The 20,276-nt window shown below is 38.5% G+C and overlaps 1 protein-coding gene across 1 annotated transcript in view; it reads left to right on the top strand.

Moving 5' to 3' along the window:
• Nucleotides 1–5,977: 5,977 nt before the first annotated feature.
• LOC147305069 (piezo-type mechanosensitive ion channel component 2) overlaps nt 5,978–20,276 on the top strand; it is a 33,746-nt gene continuing 19,447 nt past the window's right edge. The window contains exons 1-18 of the mRNA XM_086276744.1: nt 5,978–6,041; nt 7,351–7,446; nt 11,323–11,424; nt 11,613–11,658; nt 11,763–11,922; nt 12,431–12,647; nt 12,759–12,972; nt 13,108–13,279; nt 13,894–13,986; nt 14,163–14,204; nt 14,335–14,467; nt 14,784–14,938; nt 15,615–15,881; nt 16,454–16,562; nt 16,762–16,883; nt 17,831–17,890; nt 18,873–19,021; nt 20,036–20,200. Of these exons, the coding sequence (XP_086132870.1) occupies nt 5,978–6,041; nt 7,351–7,446; nt 11,323–11,424; nt 11,613–11,658; nt 11,763–11,922; nt 12,431–12,647; nt 12,759–12,972; nt 13,108–13,279; nt 13,894–13,986; nt 14,163–14,204; nt 14,335–14,467; nt 14,784–14,938; nt 15,615–15,881; nt 16,454–16,562; nt 16,762–16,883; nt 17,831–17,890; nt 18,873–19,021; nt 20,036–20,200 (2,366 nt within the window). The remainder of the gene's footprint in view (nt 6,042–7,350; nt 7,447–11,322; nt 11,425–11,612; nt 11,659–11,762; nt 11,923–12,430; nt 12,648–12,758; nt 12,973–13,107; nt 13,280–13,893; nt 13,987–14,162; nt 14,205–14,334; nt 14,468–14,783; nt 14,939–15,614; nt 15,882–16,453; nt 16,563–16,761; nt 16,884–17,830; nt 17,891–18,872; nt 19,022–20,035; nt 20,201–20,276) is intronic.

Below are 20,276 nucleotides of genomic sequence, written 5' to 3'. Positions count from 1 at the left end.
CAACAGGCGCATTCAGAATTTTTTTCATAGGGGTGGCCATATGGGGGCCACTAAAAATATTGGGGTGGCACACCAAAAACAGAAGAGTGCCGGGCGCAGTGGTGGGGAGAGGGTGACATCGTAAGGGACATACAAATGACAAAAATAATGCTCCAGCTCACTGTAGGGCACAGGTGTCGAACTCCAGGCCTTGAGGGCCGGTGTCCTGCAGGTTTTAGATGTGCCCTTGAGCCAACACAGCTGTTTTAAATGGCTAAATGACCTCCTCAACATGGCTTGAAGTTCTCCAGAAGCCTGATAATGAACTAATCATTTGATTCAGGTGTGTTGGCCCAGGGTGATATCTAAAACCTGCAGAAGACCAGCCCATGAGGCCTGGAATTCGACACCCCTGCTGTAAGGTGTCTTCCTCTCTCTTGCGCTCACATTTATTAAAATTATTACCAACACAGGACCCACCCTAGGGGGGGGGGGGGTAACAAATCTTGGGGGGTGGCCAGTGCTGCCCCCTGGCTCCCCATTGGCACACAGCTGTCTGCCTGAGATGACTATATTAAAGATATCTGTTCTTACTGACATCATATAAAGCCACAAGCAGAAGAAAACTGCGACTGCTTTTGACTTTGCACACACAATGACCTATTTTTTTTTAAACTGAGTATTTATTGTTTTAATAGTACTACACGTCAGAGAAAATAAGGGTCTCCTTTAATAACGCAGGTGGTGGAACTGTTTGACTACTTAGTGTCACTCCATAAATTCATGAGAAAAATAAAACAGCCACGTGCAATATTTTTTTTCCTATAAAATATTGTGAAATATAAGTATCAAGTGGCATACCATGCAAATCTTTAGTGAGGGATGAGGAGTCCCATAGTGTCCTCCAGATAAAAAAAACTAAAATCCACGTTTTTTTTTATTTAGAAATCGAAGATAATAAAGCCACAGATAAAAGTCACCTGTGGCAGAAGCTGTATTTTCAAACACAAATGAGTAGAGCCAGCTGTGCTGACATTAGCACTCTCTACTCCTAAAAGCTCTGACTGATACATACCAAAGTGTTCAGCTTCCTCTAAATATCCATTATTTATTGTATAACCTGTAACCAAACCTACACATGTATTCACTTCATATAATATCCCGATCGAGTCCTGGGCGGAGTCTTTATCCCTTCTCCATCTAGATCTAGAGATATCAAATAAAATGTGCTATAGCCTGTGATAGTGGATGTAATCTATCAGTTCTCTGCCATTGGAGCAACACGGCTCTCCTTTACCAATATTAAACACAATACTAAAATACCACAAGTCACAGCCAGCTAATCTAAAGGCTAAAAGACTTGGTTAAACCATGGCTTTGAACTTTTATGTCCTGGTGAACTTTGAAAAGTTAATGTACATGCTTCAAAACAAATGTCCAGAATCCAAACTGCAGTTAGGACTTTTAGACACTGGGTGGCAGCAGTTTTCAAAATCAGCAGGCAGGTTTGGGTTTAAGTCAATTGCTTCTGAGTTATCCCCATGACATTCATACACATTTGACTGTAGAGCACACCACACCAAATCAATTAACAATATTTACAACATTTTTGAGTTTTGGATTGTTAATTGCTGTTCATTTTGTATTCTCTGTTTGCTTTTGTTCCTTGAGTTTTGCTTTGAACCCTCATTTTAGAGTTCAGATTTTCTTTACCTCTTACTTTGCATTATTTATTTTTGTTACTTTATTCTAGTGCAGTCTAGGCTCCCTAGTTACATCTTGAACCTTTTTAAGTGTTTGTCTCTATTCTGTTCCCTTTCATCTACTTCCTGTTTTACTTCCAAGTCACAATTTTATTGTACACATTTTTAAAAAACTGCTATTTTTTGAGTAAGTGAATCATATTAAACATACTGAAAAATATCTAAGCCGTTTTCACTGGCTTCCTTCTTTCTACTGATTTAAAACTAGAACCATGAAACTTTACCAAGATGTACTCCATGACCATGTGGTAGCCTTTGGTAGTGAGTCCGTTGCAGACTGGGAGCTCTTTAAAAATATTTTGTCAAATTCCCTGAGGAGAAGTCTACCATCTGTTCAAGTACAATACAAAAAAAAAAAAAAAAAAGCCGCGCCACACCTTTTTGTTTTGACAACCATCTCTTTGAATATGCTAAAAGTCTAAAAGATGTGAAATCAAGTTGTGACTTCAAACTTGAAATCAATCACAATCTCCTGTTAACTGTGTCCCCATTCATTTGAGTCACTAACTGCAAACTAATAGTATATATACCACATGTTGTTAGTGTTTAGTGTTAAAACTGGGGTAGGCATATTGCTTTGCATGTCACTGGACAAAGAACTCACAATAACTTTTGTCATATTGTAATACAAATAGTCTAAAAGAGAACTAGACTCCTCCACCTTTTCTCTGTCCAGTTTTTCACACCATATCATGCGGGGAATATAAACTAGAATAAAGGCAGGATCTGCACGGTCCTATAGGTCCATTAGTCCTTGGACAAATGCACAGTTTCTTGTAGTTTTTTCTCCCTGCACCACCACCCTGATTTTAGATCAAACAATCAAGATATGATCTAACTACAGCGTTTCAATTTTAATTCAAGGGATTGAACAAAAGCATTGAGCTAACTTTTAAGGTGCTAAAGTATTTTTATACATAGTCACCAATTTTCAGAGGCTCAATACTATTTGGACAGTTGACTGACAAGCAACTGGTTGATAAAACATCTGGAAATGATACAGATTCAAACTTGTATTTGTTAGTTGTTCACTGGAATTCTCAATATTTGACTTACAAAGAGATGTCAGTGCAAGTGCCCATCCTCATGTGGGCTGAAACAAGTAAACCTATCAGAGAGACAGCAAAAACCTTCAGGAATAACCAAATCATGATCTAGTACATTATTTAAAAGAAGGAAGCCAAGCAAAGTATAGAGAAGGAAAGAAATAGCCCCTGATGCTAAGCATGTGACCAAACATGGTGGAGGTAATGTTGAATGGAACCAGGTCACTACTATGTATTGATGGTGTGACTGCAGATAGAGGTAGCAAGATGAATTATGTAATTAAGTGTACAGGGTTACACTTTCTACTCAGATTCAGCCACAAAACTGGCCAGAGAGCGCTTCACAATGGAAATGGATAATGATCCAAAAAGCATACTGTACAAGCAACACAAGAGCCTCTCAAAACAAACAAATAACAAAAAATGGGCTGGTCTTTAATAGCCAAGTCAGTCACCTGATTTCAAGCAAAAAGACAAAACTGAAGCAGACAGACCTACAAACAAAGGCCTAGTCTGTCAAAATCAGCATTTGGTGATGTCCATAGTTTCTAAACTTCAGGTAGTCATTGACTGGAATAGATTTTCATCCAAATTCTTATATTTAAAATGAATGTAGCTTGTTTACTTAATTTTGACCCTCTGATAATATGTGACTATGTATAAAAATGACTATAGCTGCTAACCAGTTAATACACCATATCTTTTAAATCCCCTTGAATTAAAGCTGAAAGTCCACACTTCAACCAGATCCTGATTCCTTTATTTAAAATCCACAGTCATACTGTACTGAAGCAAAAGTACAAACACTGCTTCACTGTCCAAAAACCGAAATGTCTCTGTATAATGCAGCCTTAATATCAAGGCAGGTGTGGGTTTATTTGTATTTTTAAGGCGGTAGAGTGAAGTGCATCAGTGATGTATGCTGGCAAATGATCTGTAAATGTTAGAGGAACTGAAGTGAGACTGTTCCCGGCAACAGATCAATATTGGCTCAACACCCATCGAAACCAGGGTGCTAAACTCAGAGAGTAAAACTCACTTTGAGTCAGAGTGCCATTTCTACCGATTTCTGTGCACGTCCTCTTGCGCACATGCTGAGCATGAATTATTATTCTGATCTTAAAACTAAAACCTAAGAAAGGTGAGAACATCTCAAATATATTTTCCTATCTCTTAAATAGCTAAAGACACATGCACACTCACATGCACTCACATCCCCACCCATGAACCTTCTAGGGCATGTCCGATGGCATCTCTTTCTAACTGCACTGTCATGAAATGTTAGCTGCACACTCAGCACTCATTGTCATCATGATCAATTTAGATTTACTGCTGAGGAGTAATTCAACCTTTTTTTTCTTTCTTTCTTTCTTTTTTCTTTTTTTTTACACTGTGTGCTTATCTGCACACATCTAAATATCTATAAACATACACAAAAGGGATTTATTACTATAGCTTGGTGTTGTAATGTAACGACAATTTAAAAGTTAGATGTTAAGCATTAACTGTAAGCATAGTCAAAAATCCCTCCACCATTCTCCTGTCTGGCTGCAAGAGATCCCACTACCACATTGTTAACAAAACATTTCATTTTATACAGCTGATATTTTCATTATTGGTTATTGCTTAGTCCATAAATTTTTAAAAAAAAAGGTCCAATACAATTTCCTAGAGAGGTGGCATCTCTTTTGTCTGAACACTCAAATGCCCTTATTTGAATCTTTACCATGTAAAATAAAGAAAAGGAAAGTTTAAAGTTTGCTTGAAAAAACAACTTGAGTGATTATTTAAAGACCAAAATGTGACCTCTATTCACAAATATCATTTCTGCTGCTTTGCTTTACACGGAGAAAATAAGATTCACACTCAGTACCCCGCTAAAACTCAGAGGATGCTGTATGAATTTGATTAAAATATCACACATAGATTGACCTGCTATACAAAGTGTTGATTCCTTGCAATATATAAACAAGAAGAAAACTGTGACATTTTAGGACAACAACTACTACTTTTAATGTTTTAAGTTATCTTTTTTTATTTAAGAAGCTGGTATTTCTTTTTTTTCCTGTTCTTATACACAGCAAATTCCTGCATTCCTGCAAATCCTTAAACTTTACAATACTGCAATTTAAATTAAATGAACATAATTTTACACTACATAATGCATAAACGCTGTTGCTTCCTCAAACCTGTGCCACGGTTAATTAAATGCTAATAAAGTGCTTTTCCAGTCTCACTCTACTAATAGTCCTGGAAGAGGCTATTTTAACACATTTACATTATTTATGTTGCCAAAACTATCATTTGAAACACAAAAAGATCATACTGGATTTTTCTCCCCCAGCCTTTCTCTTATATTTAGAACAAAGTTAATGTTATTGCATTGTAAGTCCTTGCATTGATCATCCCTCTGTAGTCACACCAGCTCTTTAATGGCCTCACATCCATGAATATTAGATACACTTCCCTTCACCCCTCAGTGCAAATATGATGAGCCAGCCTGACGCGGCTTTAAGGAAACAAACAACGAGATATGAGAGTATCTGTATGGGTTTCACATATATCAGATAGAGAAGATTCTGGGATACACTAGTTCGAATACAATGCAAGAATGAAGGCATGGATGCAACTTGCACATGCAGAAACTTATAATACTCCCCAATGACATCTTTCAGCAGAGTCACACAAAAATCACTGCTGCACTTTGGTGTTCGTCTGCTTTTGTGTAATTCTGCAAGCGTGTTTTACAGTGAAGCAACGATAGTGGATATTCTCCTGAGTGAGATTAGCTACAATATGAGGATAGTAACAGAGATGCTGGGTTACAACCCATTATGTCTGGGAGAGAGACAGAGAGAGAGAAAGGGAAAGAAGAGGGAGGTGAGGAGGAGGCGGAAAGGAGGGTGTGACAGAAACACAAGCGAAGAGCAAAGGGAGTCATTATCCGCACACAATATTTGAATCTGCTGTGTTTTTTAATCGCACTGCTTCTCGTCCTCGTGTTATTTTTTTCTTTGCTGTACTATAAGATACTTTGATTGAGGCAACATGAGTTCTCTTCTGACAAATATGTGAGCGGGCTGGAATTTCCCTCCACATAACTAAGTCACTTACTTATTTATGCGGACATCCAGCGAGTGAGAGCATCTGAAGGAGCAGTTTGGGTGTCTCTGACACACGGAGGAGGACATGGCGGGGGACCTTGTGGTTGGGATGCTGTATAACTTGTTACTACCCCTGCTCCTGCTCACTGGTGAGTTGATGTCTGTATGTTTATTTAATTTTTATTTATTTTTACTGCTGGTGTTGGTGGTTTTGTCCGGAGATGGTGGGGTTTATAGGGATATGTAATAGACGCGGTTTCAGATTTTTGGGTGTAAAAGTTTACATGGCAAGAATCTTCAGGTGTTTACTAAAGGTTGCATATCTGTTAACACAGCATAAGTTGGGTAAAAGCTACTGGTGAACCCTTGTTGCAGCATATTATCGAGACACAAAAACAATTTGTGAGAAGCAATGTGCTGCCAGATTAAACCTGAGGTAGACCGTGCTGATGAAAAACAGTTACTCCTATCTGAGCAGTATTTCTGTACCCACCATCGTGTAAACTGTTTAAGTGAAACATGCACATAACGGCCCTATGTGCTACAGGGTAAGGTTAACACTTAACCTGTGCTTGCTGCTTAGGAGCATTTTGATTATCATTTGTTGGTATTTCTGCTGGCATAAATGTTCTCATTTTGCTGTTATAATGTTGTTTAAAATGAATGTATCATATTTGAGGTTAGGTATGAGGTAGTCAGTATTAAGCAATATTCTTTAAGATTCTAACAAATCATCCAGCAGCAGTACCAAAATATTAGCTGAATTGTAGGGCTTTTTTAAATTAGTCAACTAAATTAATATTTATTCCTGTTCCAAAATATTTTAGGTCTACTTGTTGAACTCAGGTCTTTTCCAGCATAGAGCAAACCAATCGAAAACCATCAGCATCTTTAACCAGCTTTGTTAACTAAGGTTTCCTTGCTAAAACAAATATAATGGCTTATATTAATGGTAATAACAGCTTACCAGGGATTTTTCCTACACATAAGAAATCACCCCAGAAGTGTGTAACCTTTTTTTTTAAAACAACTTTAGGTTGGGGTTAATTTAATTATGCATAAAGTGCACCTTTGCTTATCAAATGGGCAAGAATAACAGGAAAATGATAGGGCTTCTGTTAAGTAGTATACACTCAGTGCTGTTACTATAAGCAGAGTAGTCATACTGATGTGGATAGACAACCCAGAACAACCCTTTCAGCCAGGTTTTATAAATTGTTATACTATAAAAAAAAAATCAAAGGTATACTAGACACAGTTTATTCTTTTAGCCTTTGTTTCATTATGTGTGTTTTACTGTTGTGATGTGTACCTGCTACCTTAGATGAAACATTACGAGTATTTTAGAGTTTACATAATAATTAACATTAAAAAGAAGCATGCTGTGCCTTATAAAAAATACTCTTTTTCTTTGAATTTCTCTCAGACCCATTGTGTTTTTTCCCCTCTGCTTCTCAGCTTCATCTTTCCGCTATAATGGTCTGTCACTGGTATATTTCCTGTTTTTGCTCATCTTACCGCTGCTGCCGAACCCGAGTCTGGTCACCATGAAAGGTGAGAGGGGCTCCAGAGGCTAATGATGTCATCTGGCATGTTGTTGCTCTGAATCATAATGTAAAGGTCTTGGTTCAAACTTGATTCAAATCTAAACAACATCAGTGATTCAGTCTTTTTTGCCTGAACTTTAAGCTTATAAGATTATTCCAGCATGTACCAGGTAATTGTAGAAAAACAATGTTCATTTCCTACAATCGTGGGTTAGAGAAAATGCTTTCACTTTAAGAAACATTTCTTGTGATGTGTTGTATAAAATTTGCGGTTCCACATATTTGTACACCAAATGCTCTGTGGCATTCAAACCTAATATTGATCTGGCATCTTATTTTAACGATTAAAATGTTTGGTTAAAACTGATAAAAATTAAGATACATTTTTAGAAATTTAGAATTAGCTTCATGACCCTGACGTCATTCACTCACCTTCTTTCTTGTGGCTTCTTTTAATTTTGGCATGTTGAGGCCGTTTAGTCAGTTCATGCTTCTGTTCAGTTCAGGCGATGATTCGATGGAACAGGACATCCACAGTTATACAGTCTCTGTGTGACAAATCATACTCCAAACAATTAGCAGTGCTTTGAGGTTTGGGCAAATACTTTTTTGTTTTCGCAAGGTCAGGCTGGTATTACTTGATCATTATATATAAATTCATATAACTAGGAATTTATATATTTGCTTATTTTAGTTTAGTCTCTATCTTAACTGCTTTTTGCATTGTTTTTTATGCCATTTAATTTTTTTAATTTATTTTACGCTAATTTATGTACAGTTTTGTGATGTTACTTACCTACTTATCATTTCAAACTTGTATTTTGTGTTTTCGCTGGTTGCCTTTCCCTTTTTTTTAAACTTAGTTTAAAGAGCAGACACAGTTTCACATGACGTATGTGCAAAAGTAGGAGAAATCAAGTAATCTGATGTGAAGTAAAAGAAATGTAAAGACCAGCGCAAGTAAATCAACCTGTGTGCGATGTATATATGTCTACAGCATGTGTGTGTGTCTGCCTTCTCTGTATTGATCACAGCATTCTGATGAATTAAAGTATATGTATCCCTCCCTCAAAGTACTTTGTAAAGGGGAAGTGGTTTGAATGGTCAAATCAATTATACATAGCCTGGTAATTACAGCAAGGAATTAAAAGATGTAATGTCAGCATTTTCACAGCATTTCTTCTTTCGCTCTTTTTCTATGCCTCCATATAAAAACTGTTTACCCTTCAGCTTCATAAATCCCCCTGCTATAATCTTACTGCGCTTGGACTAAGTGGTGAAGCCTGTGTACATCGTGTGTGTACGGCTCATGCGTTTCTGTGCACCCACCTATGCTGGAGAGAGTGTGTACGTGTGTGTTTTATGAAACAATGCTTTTAGTAAAAAGCGTGAACATCGACAACGCATTTGCTGGCTCAGCTAATGCTAAGCCACGTCAGCTATTAATGCTTTGTATCTCCAACCTTTTGATTACAAGAACTCTAGCCCTGAGACTATGAACTGTTTTATTTATTTGAATATACAGCCAAAATCGCAACACAGCAACTCACTTTTAGACTGTCATTAATATCTTTAATGACAGTCTAAAAGATAATAAATTCGGAACTTGTGCAAATAATGTTGTGACACGAATGTGATTTCAAAAATAGTGCCACAAAGCGATTTCATTGGATAAATAGCTGTACTAGACCAGTTGTGACAGAGCCAGGCGTTTCTTTGAGACTTGAGTGTCCAGTTTCTTTTAAAGAAACTGAAGTATGGACAGAACCAGTCCAATTTACTGCCAAGTGTCTGGGAGACAATATTCTGCTGAACAATGTCTGAAGAGAACCACAGGATGCATCCATTACTGTGTGTTTTTGTGTATATGTGTCCCAGAACTCAGAGAGTAACATGCCGGCTTTATTTAAGGGGAATAAAAATGATTATTGAGTTGAACAGGAGACAACAAAACACGTGGTGTACAGCAAAGATAAAAGCAACTTCTATTTTTATTGAAACCTACTTTTCTCTGCAACTACACCTGTGGAATTAATCCTACTTAATTTCAGATACAATTCTGGCTTCCAACAATTATAGAACAATATAATAGATTTAAAAAACTATTGCATAATATTCTGTTTTGCAACAGTTTGCTTGCTTTGCCTTTCAGGACATCTCTTTCTTTGACTTTTGTTTCTCTATAAATTTTATACCAGGGTGTCACAAATTTTGTCCTGCTCACATTTTATTTACATATTCATCTTTTATATTTGAATTACGGTTAAAGTTTGAAGAAAGTTGAATTGACTCAGTATTTTCAGTCTATGAGTAATTGTGTTAGTTATTTGTGATTTCATAAAAGATAAAAATAATAGATTTTGTCCTAATTTCATAAAGTTTTCTTGGTAACATTTAGAGGGAGAGAAATTGCTAATTATTAAAGATTAAAACATCAAAGTCACACCTCGGGACCTTTTCTATCAACATATATAGTGAAATACATCATTTGTTTCCTCGAGAGACAAATTTTGTATTTTTCCCTCTGTAATTCACCACAATGGATTTTAAATCAAACAATCACGATGCGATTGAAGATTTTCACCTTCAATTCAAAGGGTTGGAAAAAACGTGTATAGTTGTATCATTGTTGAGGTCCGCAATAAAGAGACACCTTCATAAATGGAAATACAAAGAATTTACAAAAAGATGCAAACCACAGGTTACAATGAAGAATAAGAGGGCAATGTTGCAAGAAAACATCTAAAACAGCCTGAACAGCTCTGGGGAAACAAAATCCTCGGACAGATGAAGCCAAGATTAACTTGTACCAGAATGATGGGGAGAGTAAGACGTGGAGCAGAAGACAAACTGCTCCAGCATACCACATTACAGTGGCTTGCAAAAGTATTTGCCCCCCTTGAACTTTTCCACATTTTGTCACATTACAGCCACAAACATGAATCAATTTTATTGGAATTCCACGTGAAAGACCAAAACAAAGTGGTGCACACGTGAGAAGAGGAACAAAAATCATACATGATTCCAAACATTTTTTACAAATAAATAACTGCAAAGTGGGGTGTGCGTAATTATTCAGCCCCCTGAGTCAATACTTTGTAGAACCACCTTTTGCTGCAATTACAGCTGCCAGTCTTTTAGGGTATGTCTCTACCAGCTTTACACATTTACAGACTGAAATCCTTGCCCATTCTTCTTTGCAAAACAGCTGCAGCTCAGTCAGATTAGATGAACAGCATTTGTGAACAGCAGTTTTCAGATCTTGCCACAGATTCTCAATTGGATTTAGATCTGGACTTTGACTGGGCCATTCTAACACATGGATATGTTTTGTTTTAAACCATTGCATTGTTGCCCTGGCTTTATGTTTAGGGTCATTGTCCTGCTGGAAGGTGAACCTCCGCCCCAGTTTCAAGTCTTTTGCAGACTCCAAGAGGTTTTCTTCCAAGATTGCCGTGCATTTGGCTCCATCCATCTTCCCATCAACTCTGACCAGCTTCCCTGTCCCTGCTAAAGAGAAGCACCCCCAGAGTATGATGCTGCCACCACCATATCTGACAGTGGGGATGGTGTGTTCAGAGTGATGTGCAGTGTTAGTTTTCCGCCACACATAGCGTTTTGCATTTTGGCCAAAAAGTTCCATTTTGGTCTCATCTGACCAGAGCACCTTCTTCCACATGTTTGCTGTGTCCCCCACATGGCTTGTGGTTGTGTACACAGGTGTTAAACTACAAACTATGTGATGGTCAAATAAATTATGGGCGTAACTGTTTGCACTACGGTAAACCATAAACCATTTCTAGCTCATTACACAGAACAAAAGACTTTGTTCTGAATTCTGTAATTGCACTTACTTTTGCTTCCTGCTTGCTACTGGTCTTAGGTCAAACTGGGCAGTTCCTGCGGCTGATCATCTACACGAGTTTGATGTTCCTGACCCTGCAGTGCTTCTTGCAGATCCCCTTCGCATACATTCCTCCACAAGGTGAAAACAAAACTCTGGTCACAATAAATGAGCAATTTTTATAATAAAATGTCACCAATCCTCCGAGCAGACCTCAAAGACAGCCAAAAAAATAATTTGACTATAAAACAGTGCAAAGAAATACCCAATTAAAACAGGAATAATGCTTTTTAACTTGATGGCTGTTTGGTTTTCCCCTTTTCTAACAGTTAGTGGCTTCTGGGATGGATTTCTCTACCATTTGGGAATTGTAAGGTGGGTAGCCTGTGTTGTTTTTTTTAAATGTGCTTATAAACAAATTGATGTATCATCTATTGGAGATCAGTGAAGATCAAATGTTAATGTATGTGTATTTTCAGATTTAGCTCGGTTGATCCTGGGAATATTGTACGTCTCCTGCTCCCAGACGTGGGCCTCTTGGTCTCTACGTTGTTCATACTGAGGCTCTGCAGGAAACTGCTACGCCCCGTGCCTCAGGTCAACCTCCATGAAAACGGAATCCCGCCCTCTGACCCTCAGGTAACCACTCGCTTGTCAACAGCTATAGTCACTATGACACAACATTACCCTTGGGGTATCAATCATAAGGCCCAGGGACCAGAATCAGCCCAGCAAAGACTCCAGTCTAGTCTGCTGGAAAGTTTTGGATAATATGAAGGAGTACAAAGATTTTGAACTGTATTTTAATACATTTTACAGCTTTTTCTGTTGATAAAGATGACTCACTTTGCCATTCAGTGAGTCATCAGTCAAAAAACATTATTACAAATACGGGGCAGTCTGGGGAATGAGCAACTAGACCTTTTTCTGTAATTTTACACATTTATTGTGTGCTTCTTTTTTCTTATATTAAGACATCTCAGGGATTAAATGTTTAGCTAAATGTCTTTACAATGACAGAATGGTGAGTTTCAGTGGTCTGAACCACTTCAGATCAAAGCAGGCTGTATGTGGCCCACAATGTTCTATTGGTTTGACTTCCCTGCATTAAGCTAACAAAGCGCTGATTGTTTCATGGATCTTTCAGGATGTGGAAACCTCTGACACGGAGTCAGAGGATGGAAGTGAAATCGAGGGTTCATCCTTTGACAGCTCAGAAGAGACTACTACCCTGCCGGTACAGTCGGGTCCACCACAATTTGTCCAGAAGCTCATAGTGTTTGCAGCTGGACTGAGGCTGCTGCTGTCAGCTATCATGAACACAGCAGGGAAGGTGGTGGTGACTCTGCTGCTGGGGTTGGCAGGTACAATACAGCAGCAGCTTTGTGCATGCCAGCTTACTATAGCTTAAAAATGGTGAGTATTGCCTAAATCACCTTTTTCTTCATGGCTTGTCATCTTTTATGTGTGTACAGGTATCATACTGCCCTCCCTTACCTCAGGAGTGTACTTCGGGGTGTTCCTGGGGCTGGTGTGGTGGTGGGTGTTTGGCCGCTCCATCAGCATGCTGCTCTTCAGCTCCCTGTGTGTGATGATGGCCATTTTCAGCGGAGGACACCTGCTGGTTCTGTATCTCTATCAGCTGCCACTTTCCCAGGAGCTTATACCACCAGAAGATGTTTATCCCAGGTATAGAAATAAGAGTAGATATTTAAATTATATCAGTCTGGTTCTTCTATTTCTTTATTTAAATTCTTTTTACTAAAAATATGCCTTACGTGGCACTTTTCTCTCTCTCCCTTTACTCTTCCCATTCATCTCCAGATTGTTTGGTATGATAGGAGTCATCAGATCCGACACTTCAAACCTGCACTCTCTTAGCGTGCACACAAACGTCAGCTGGCCAGACTTCCTCAACCCGTTGGTTCTTCTACTCCTCTACTACACACTAGTGGCTTTGCTGCACAAATGGGTTCATGTCACAGAGAAGGTGCGCGTGTGTGTGTCAGACTAAATATGTTTAGAGTCAAAAGTCATATGGGATAGGTTCGAAATGACAAACATGGGTTTTTTGTTAATTAAAATGAGAAAAATACACGCTCACACACATCAGAACTCGTGCAGGTTCCTGGGCAGAAGACAAGCCAGTGACAAAACACACACACAGACAATAATGCAGACAGCTGGGTTATTTTAAGTCACACAAGATCCAGTCACATGGGTGTAAAGTCCAATGAGGTTAAAAAAAATGTTTCTGGCTGGTGGATTTTAATAAGCAACACTTGCCTTTGCTGACGAGGGGAGAAGTTGCTTTTAAACACTAGAGTTGTGCATACATTATCTGCTCTTCAGCTATTGCAGTGACTTGAGCTTAGAAAACTACTGCTTTTATCATACCAGTAACACATCTCTGCCCCAACTTCCACAACTGTGTTGCCCAAGGAAGCAGATTTCCAGGTTCTACCAGCTTATCTTGGAAGGTTGCCACTCCCAACAGTACTACAAGTAGAAGTGCAAGTTTTACTATTACTTTGAGCGCTACTCTGCCATTGCTGGTCCGCATGGTTTTCACTTACTTGGCAGACTTTTGATAGTGATTGTGCTTCTCAGGATGAAGCAGATGAGGGTGAGAGTCCAGTAGAAAGTCCAGACGCTCCTCCAAGCTTCTCCAGGGTCATCTACATCTCAGGAGATAAGCAAGAGGTAACTTCATTATTGAATTTTGCATCCAACTATCGTTCTGGTTGGTACTTATATCAGTGATCCTGAATTCATGCTGAAAGCTTAATGGCTGTTAAATAAATTATTGGACATCACATAGTTTTATTACTACAAGTTGGTATTTAAACGCCTATTAAAGTCGAGATTTCCCTTTTTAGCTTTTAAGTAGCACAGATGAGGAAACCTATCTACCTGACGAGGTGAGGATGTTTTAGCATTTTCTATTTAGTACACTGAATTCTCAATCAGATGTGGACTCACTTAAAATTTCTTAGAGATTATCCTACAGTTTTGTTGTAACACACAGCATAATTTGCTCTCTTTCTTCAGCCAATGATTTTGATCAAAGGAAACTCCTGGCAAGATCTCCACACTGACAGTCTTGGATGTCCATTAGGAGGGGCAGATTACACAAACGGTTACCCTCTACCACATTATGAGGGCAAGGACTCACTGTCTCATGGTAATCACAGAAAACTTAAATACATATTTAATTAACTAAAACTATACGGTACACAAACTTGATAAAAAAGCAGAAGCTACTTTCAGCTGCTCTCTTATTCATAAGGGGTCACTGCATATAGATTTGGCAGATTTTTTAATGACAGATGTCCTTCTTCACACAACCCCAAAAAAGATTTGTGTGTCCTCCTTGGTATGGAACCAGGGAACTTTTTGTTTGTTAGGTAAATATGTAAACCACTATGATATAGAGTCAACTTTTATTTTTCACTAAACCCTTTCATTTCATTCTTTACTTTCCCTCCCTCTTTTGCCAGACACAGAAAGCGAGGAAGATGTGGAGGAGCAGACTGAGGAGGTCCATGAGAGTCTGACAGAGACCTTGCCTCCACCTTCAGGCCCAAGTGGTCTGGTCATTTTTGGTCAGCAGGTGCAAAAGCACAGCTACGTCAGCGGCCTTATCATCATGATGGTAGAGTACAAATAATCATGCTGGTTCATAAATGTGTTCTGTGTGGTGACTTTTTTTTAGCAGCCACAACCAGTATCATCACAGTGTTGAACAGGTGAAGACATTAGGTATAGGTCACATTATATTACAAGCAAAGATAAGGAGAATTTACACATTAGCTATGAAGTTTCAACCTTTAAAGAAACTGGTTTATTTGTTTTTTGAAACCACTTTTTTATACAGTTACAATACTTTAGACAACTGCAAGACTAATTTATATATACCCAGAGTCTACAGGTATTTTCTTTATTTTCTACCAAGGTTATTATAGTTAACTGTAACTAAGATAAAAATTAAATCTAGATGTGAAAGGCATTTTAGTTAGCTAAAATAAAATGAAAAACATGACTTTTGAAAAAATTTTTTTTACTATTACTATATTACTAGATCTTAGTAGTATTGTTAGTTTTCGTACGAGTTTTATCACAAATTGACTAATTAACATCTGACCAGTTGAAGCTAAAGCAGCCATATTTGGGTGAGTAAAGATTAGCAAGCAACTTTGCATAGTTAATAGCAGGCTCACTATGTCGTTATGAAGTTAACTATAACTATTATTCACAACATTAACAATATTAGCTAACTCACCCTAAGCGGCTAAAAAAGTTGTTTTTGTTATGATATCCACTGCATACAGATTTGGAGTATCACCTACAACAACTGGCTGACTTTCGCCATGCTTGTGTGGTCCTGTATAATTTGGATGATGAGAGACAGAAGGCGGTATGCCATGATGTCCGCCCCTTTCCTCGCCATCTATGGCACCGTGCTGGTGGTGCTGGGCTTCTTGAGCGGGCTCCGGCTGAGCCGGGCCGAGTTGTACCCGGGTCTGCCCCCGGCGGTCATAGTGGACTTTGACCTGAACAGCTATCACCCTGCACCCTGTGTCCACCTGGGAGCAAAGGTTAGCCATGACAGGGTAATAAGGAGCAGGAATGGACCTGATAAACTATTGTAATTTCCTTCTGTGGTTCTCGCTTCCATTAAAAACAATAAAGCTGTATTTAGACCTACCTTAGCTTGTAGGTTATATTGTTTTTTGTGTGTGTTACCGTTCAGTCATTTAAGAAACACGAGCCTTACTGTATACAGTAACCTTATGTACTTAGTAAAAATTACTATTGTATAGTAGTTTGGCTTTTTTTTTGTACACATTTATTATCTAATATAACTCTAATTCACTTTTTCTTCCTGACATTTATTTATCAGTGTGTTCATGTATTCCATCTAAAGTTTATTACCATAAGGAAATTTGTGTTTTTTTTAACCAGACAGTCTGAAGTCACTGAATTCAGTTTAAATCTTTCTTAAACAAGAATTTTCCAACAGTATTCACAGACTAGTGTACTTTGAAAACTTTTGACAGATTTTTTTAAAATAATTTTTTGTTCCCAACACAGGTCTGCTTCAGCTTAATATTTACTAAGTACACAAACTTGTGTATTTTGTGTTTATGATAAACTATTTTCACTGCAGGTCTTCTACACCTTCAGCTTTTGGTTGATGTTTCGTCAGCAGCTGAAGGAGAGACAGGAGGGGCAGAGCATGAAGGCAGAATCTCTGGATGAAGTCAAAGTCGTGCCACGTAATTTATCTTTTCATTGATTTTCTCGAGATTATATGTCAGAAGATGTTGGAGTAATGTAACTCCTACCTGGGCACTAATGAAAATCATCCTGACATCAACAAGACAAGTTTAATCATCAAGCTGTCTCTGTAATGCCCTCCCTTACCTCCTTCTCTTTCTCACTGTGTTTCTGCCTCCTTGTTTTGCACCTTGCCAGCGGAGGAAAATCAGCCATCTCCTCTGGTAGCGAAACTGATCTCAGGTGTAAAGGGGTTTCTGGTGAAGTACTGGATCCTCTTCTGCTGCTCTATGTTCTTTGTGGTCAGCTTCTCTGGAAAGGTATCTAATGACAGACTTAAACATCGTAGCATTGGCTAAGGCAGATTTTTACTAACAGAGGCCCTAAATATCACAGGAAGAAGTTTTTTAACAACTATTTTTTGCTTTGCTTCTCAATATGTTTTTTGCATTCTCATTACATGTAGTGCCCAGTGCTCACCAGATACTGGCTGTGAGCACTCTGGCTAACATGGTTATTGTAAGAACTCATCTTGCTACTGTTTCAGCCCATGGTGCTACATACGGCAACGTACAGCAGCTTTAGTAATGCTCATCTAACAGAGTTGTGAGATGAAGTCCCAGTTACATCCTGTAAAAATGAAGATGTTGTTACAGCGGCTTTCAGTAAAGGCTGCACAATCTTAATCTGCAGACATAGTCACAGAGAGTCTGTCTGTGATCAGTGAGGGAGCGGAACCAGCGCTTCCAGTCACCTTTGTAACTGCAACTCCTCCGACTTCCCCGAACATCAATGCACTCTCACCTCGTCCTTGAATGCACTGAAAATGCACCATACTGTATCATTATAAAGCAGAGCCTTTCTCTATAAGTCGGATATAATGCAAACAAAAATGTATTGCAAAAAGAGTTTTCCAAAAATATTTTCAAACTGATCTTTAGGAGCCTCTGTATGGTCAAAAACGAATATTATTATGATTAGTAGTAGTATTAGAAGTAATAGGTTTAAAAGTAGTTTTATTGTTATTCTTGTTGTTGTTTTTTCACATGTATTTCCTTCTTCAGTACTGTTGAATATCAGCATGTGTTTTGTCTTCTGCTAGTAAAACCTTATTTACGAAAAAGAAGATGAAAATGCTCCTTCCCATAGTCCCACACGTCATTGGATCCGTCTGTTTCTATAATCTCAGTCTGAATTGTTTCTGAGCCGTGCAAATAATAAGTAAATACTATTGTTTCATTCATTGTATCATGTTTCACTCATTCAGGTGGTCGTATACAAAATCCTCTACATTGTCCTCTTCCTCTTCTGTGTTGTTCTTTACCAGGTTAGTAACTTAGTTTTCTGTCCTCTAACTTAAAGTAGACTTATATCAGAGTATAGTTACTCAGCTCACAAAATATCTATCTATCTATCTATCTATCTATCTATCTATCTATCTATCTATCTATCTATCTATCTATCTATCTATCTATCTATCTATCTATCTATCTATCTATCTATCTATCTATCTATCTATCTATCTATCTATCTATCTATCTATCTATCTATGATTTTGAAATGGGTCACTAAGTGGAAAGTTAATCCACTTTTATAGTTAAAATGTTGTTGTAGAACACATAAAGCCAATATATTTTAGGTTCATCTTACACTATAATGTGTTGACTCCTAAACTAACATCAGTGAACCATTCAGCTGTTGTTTGTGCGTAAAAATGTTCGGAGTGGGTGTAGATCTTCCATAAAATGTAGAAAAGCTCACAAAGGCAGACTGTTTACTCTTCATCCATACTCTTTTCCAGTTAAAAGTATTGATTATGACTAATAAGCACATACACAGCCACTTTTTTTGCTCCAGTTTTACTGTTTTTTCTTGCCCATATTATGTTTCTGCTGACCTTTTAGAAAGATGGTAGGCACTTACAGGAAGGCCTAATGGCTTTGGACATGACATGTCTATTTAGACAACATCAGCAACGCCCGGTGTTTTACATACCAAGGCGATTCGAAGGATAAATGCAACACTGTCATTTTTAATGAAGATCTAATTTGGCTGTTCTGAACTATTTTGTTTAATTTTTATATATTAAATATATATATATATATGTATATATTTATTGTCCAGGTACACCCTGGACAGACTGGCAACCTGTCCAAGGTGTACCCTGCCTCTCGCCCTATGGTGGCTGGAATAGGCTCCATCCGTCCCTTACCCTGAAAAGGATAAGGGAAAGAGGATCGATGGATGGATATTTAATTGGTAATTATAAGACTTACAGGAGAAATTATAAACTGTGTTTTTTCTCTCAGATCCGTTATGATGTGTGGCGTCGACTCCTGAAGACGTTCTGGGCAGTGGTTGTTGGTTACTCCATGGTGGTGTTGATAGCTATCTACATGTACCAGTTCAGAAGCGTGTCTGGGCTATTCAGACAAATCATGGGGATGTCAGAGGAAGGGTGAGTCTCATACAGTATTGTGCAGAAGTCTTTAGAAACTTCTTGATTCTTTATATTTTGTTAGGTAAATGGGATAATAGATGCTGCAATTTATGGAAACATGTGCAAGCACATATGTAAATACAGTGAAAGACAGTCTCTGACGTGCTGAAACACTATCCGCTCAAAACACGTGAGGGCTATAGGTTTGAGCCTGCTGTCGGGGGTTATGGGGGGGGGGGGGGGGGGGGGGGGGGGGGGGGCTCTGGCATTTGTAGTTGTTGAGGGCTTGGATGCCTCTTCACACCTTCTGGCAGCTGGTCTGTGAGGAAGTTCTCTTTCCTCTTCCTGTAGGCCTCCTTGGCCTGTTTGATGCCCCTCCTTAGGTTGGCTCTGGCACAGAGAGCTGTCCCTCATGCTGAAGGCGCAATTACTAGTTTTGATCAGAGCCTGTACTTCACCCATCATCCTGAGTTTTTGGTTAGAAAAAACCTGGATGGTTTTGGTCACTGTCATATTCTCTACCCAACACTTGATGTAGAAAAGGATAGATTGAGTTTTTCCATAGTTATGTGTAGACACGACACTGGTTTATACCTTGAGTTTGGTCCTTTTTATGTTTGTATGATTCTTACGTCAGTGGCTTAATAAAGAGAAAACTTTCCTCTGAAATGGTCAGGTACAAGGAGTGGACCAAAAATGAATGAAAAAGCAGGCAATGTCCAAAGAAAAACATTGAAAGACCTTGAGAAAGCCCTGAGAACTATTGCTCAAGAGCACTTTAAAACATTGCAAGAAGGCCTGACTCCTAGAAAGCAAATATAAAGAAATGAGGGGTGTAGACTCGAGTCTTTTGTCTTGTACTATATACTCGTGGTAGGTCGTGAATTGTTACTCATTAATTTATTTTTGTTAGTGTTAGGAGCCATTTTGATATGAAGCAAGAAGCTTCTTTATATCTGTTTAATTTGTCTTTGTAGCAGACTTGGCTGTTTGTTATAAGGTTGTGTGTTTTTCTCCCATGTGATTCTCCAGTCTTCGTGACCTGGGTCTGGAACGGTACGACACGGTGGAGCTGTTTGCACGCATTCTGCTTCCTGCTACGTTCCTTTTGGCTTGTATCCTCCAGCTTCATTATTTTAACTTTGACTTTCTGACTCTCACTGACCTGGACAACGTACCTGTCAGAGAGACTTCAAGGTGAGACAGCAGGAATGTATGGAGGGAAAGATCCTGCTCAGAAAAAACATTCTGTCCTTTGATATCGATATGAACA

The sequence above is a fragment of the Aulonocara sp. 'chitande type north' Nkhata Bay genome, linkage group LG20, assembly GCF_057382095.1.
Source record: "Aulonocara sp. 'chitande type north' Nkhata Bay isolate Kocher_YH1m ecotype deep benthic linkage group LG20, A_spYH_male_GT1.1, whole genome shotgun sequence".
NCBI lineage: Eukaryota > Metazoa > Chordata > Actinopteri > Cichliformes > Cichlidae > Aulonocara > Aulonocara sp. 'chitande type north' Nkhata Bay.
Note: the sequence above shows the minus strand (reverse complement) of the source record. Positions and strands in the feature narration are given on the sequence as shown.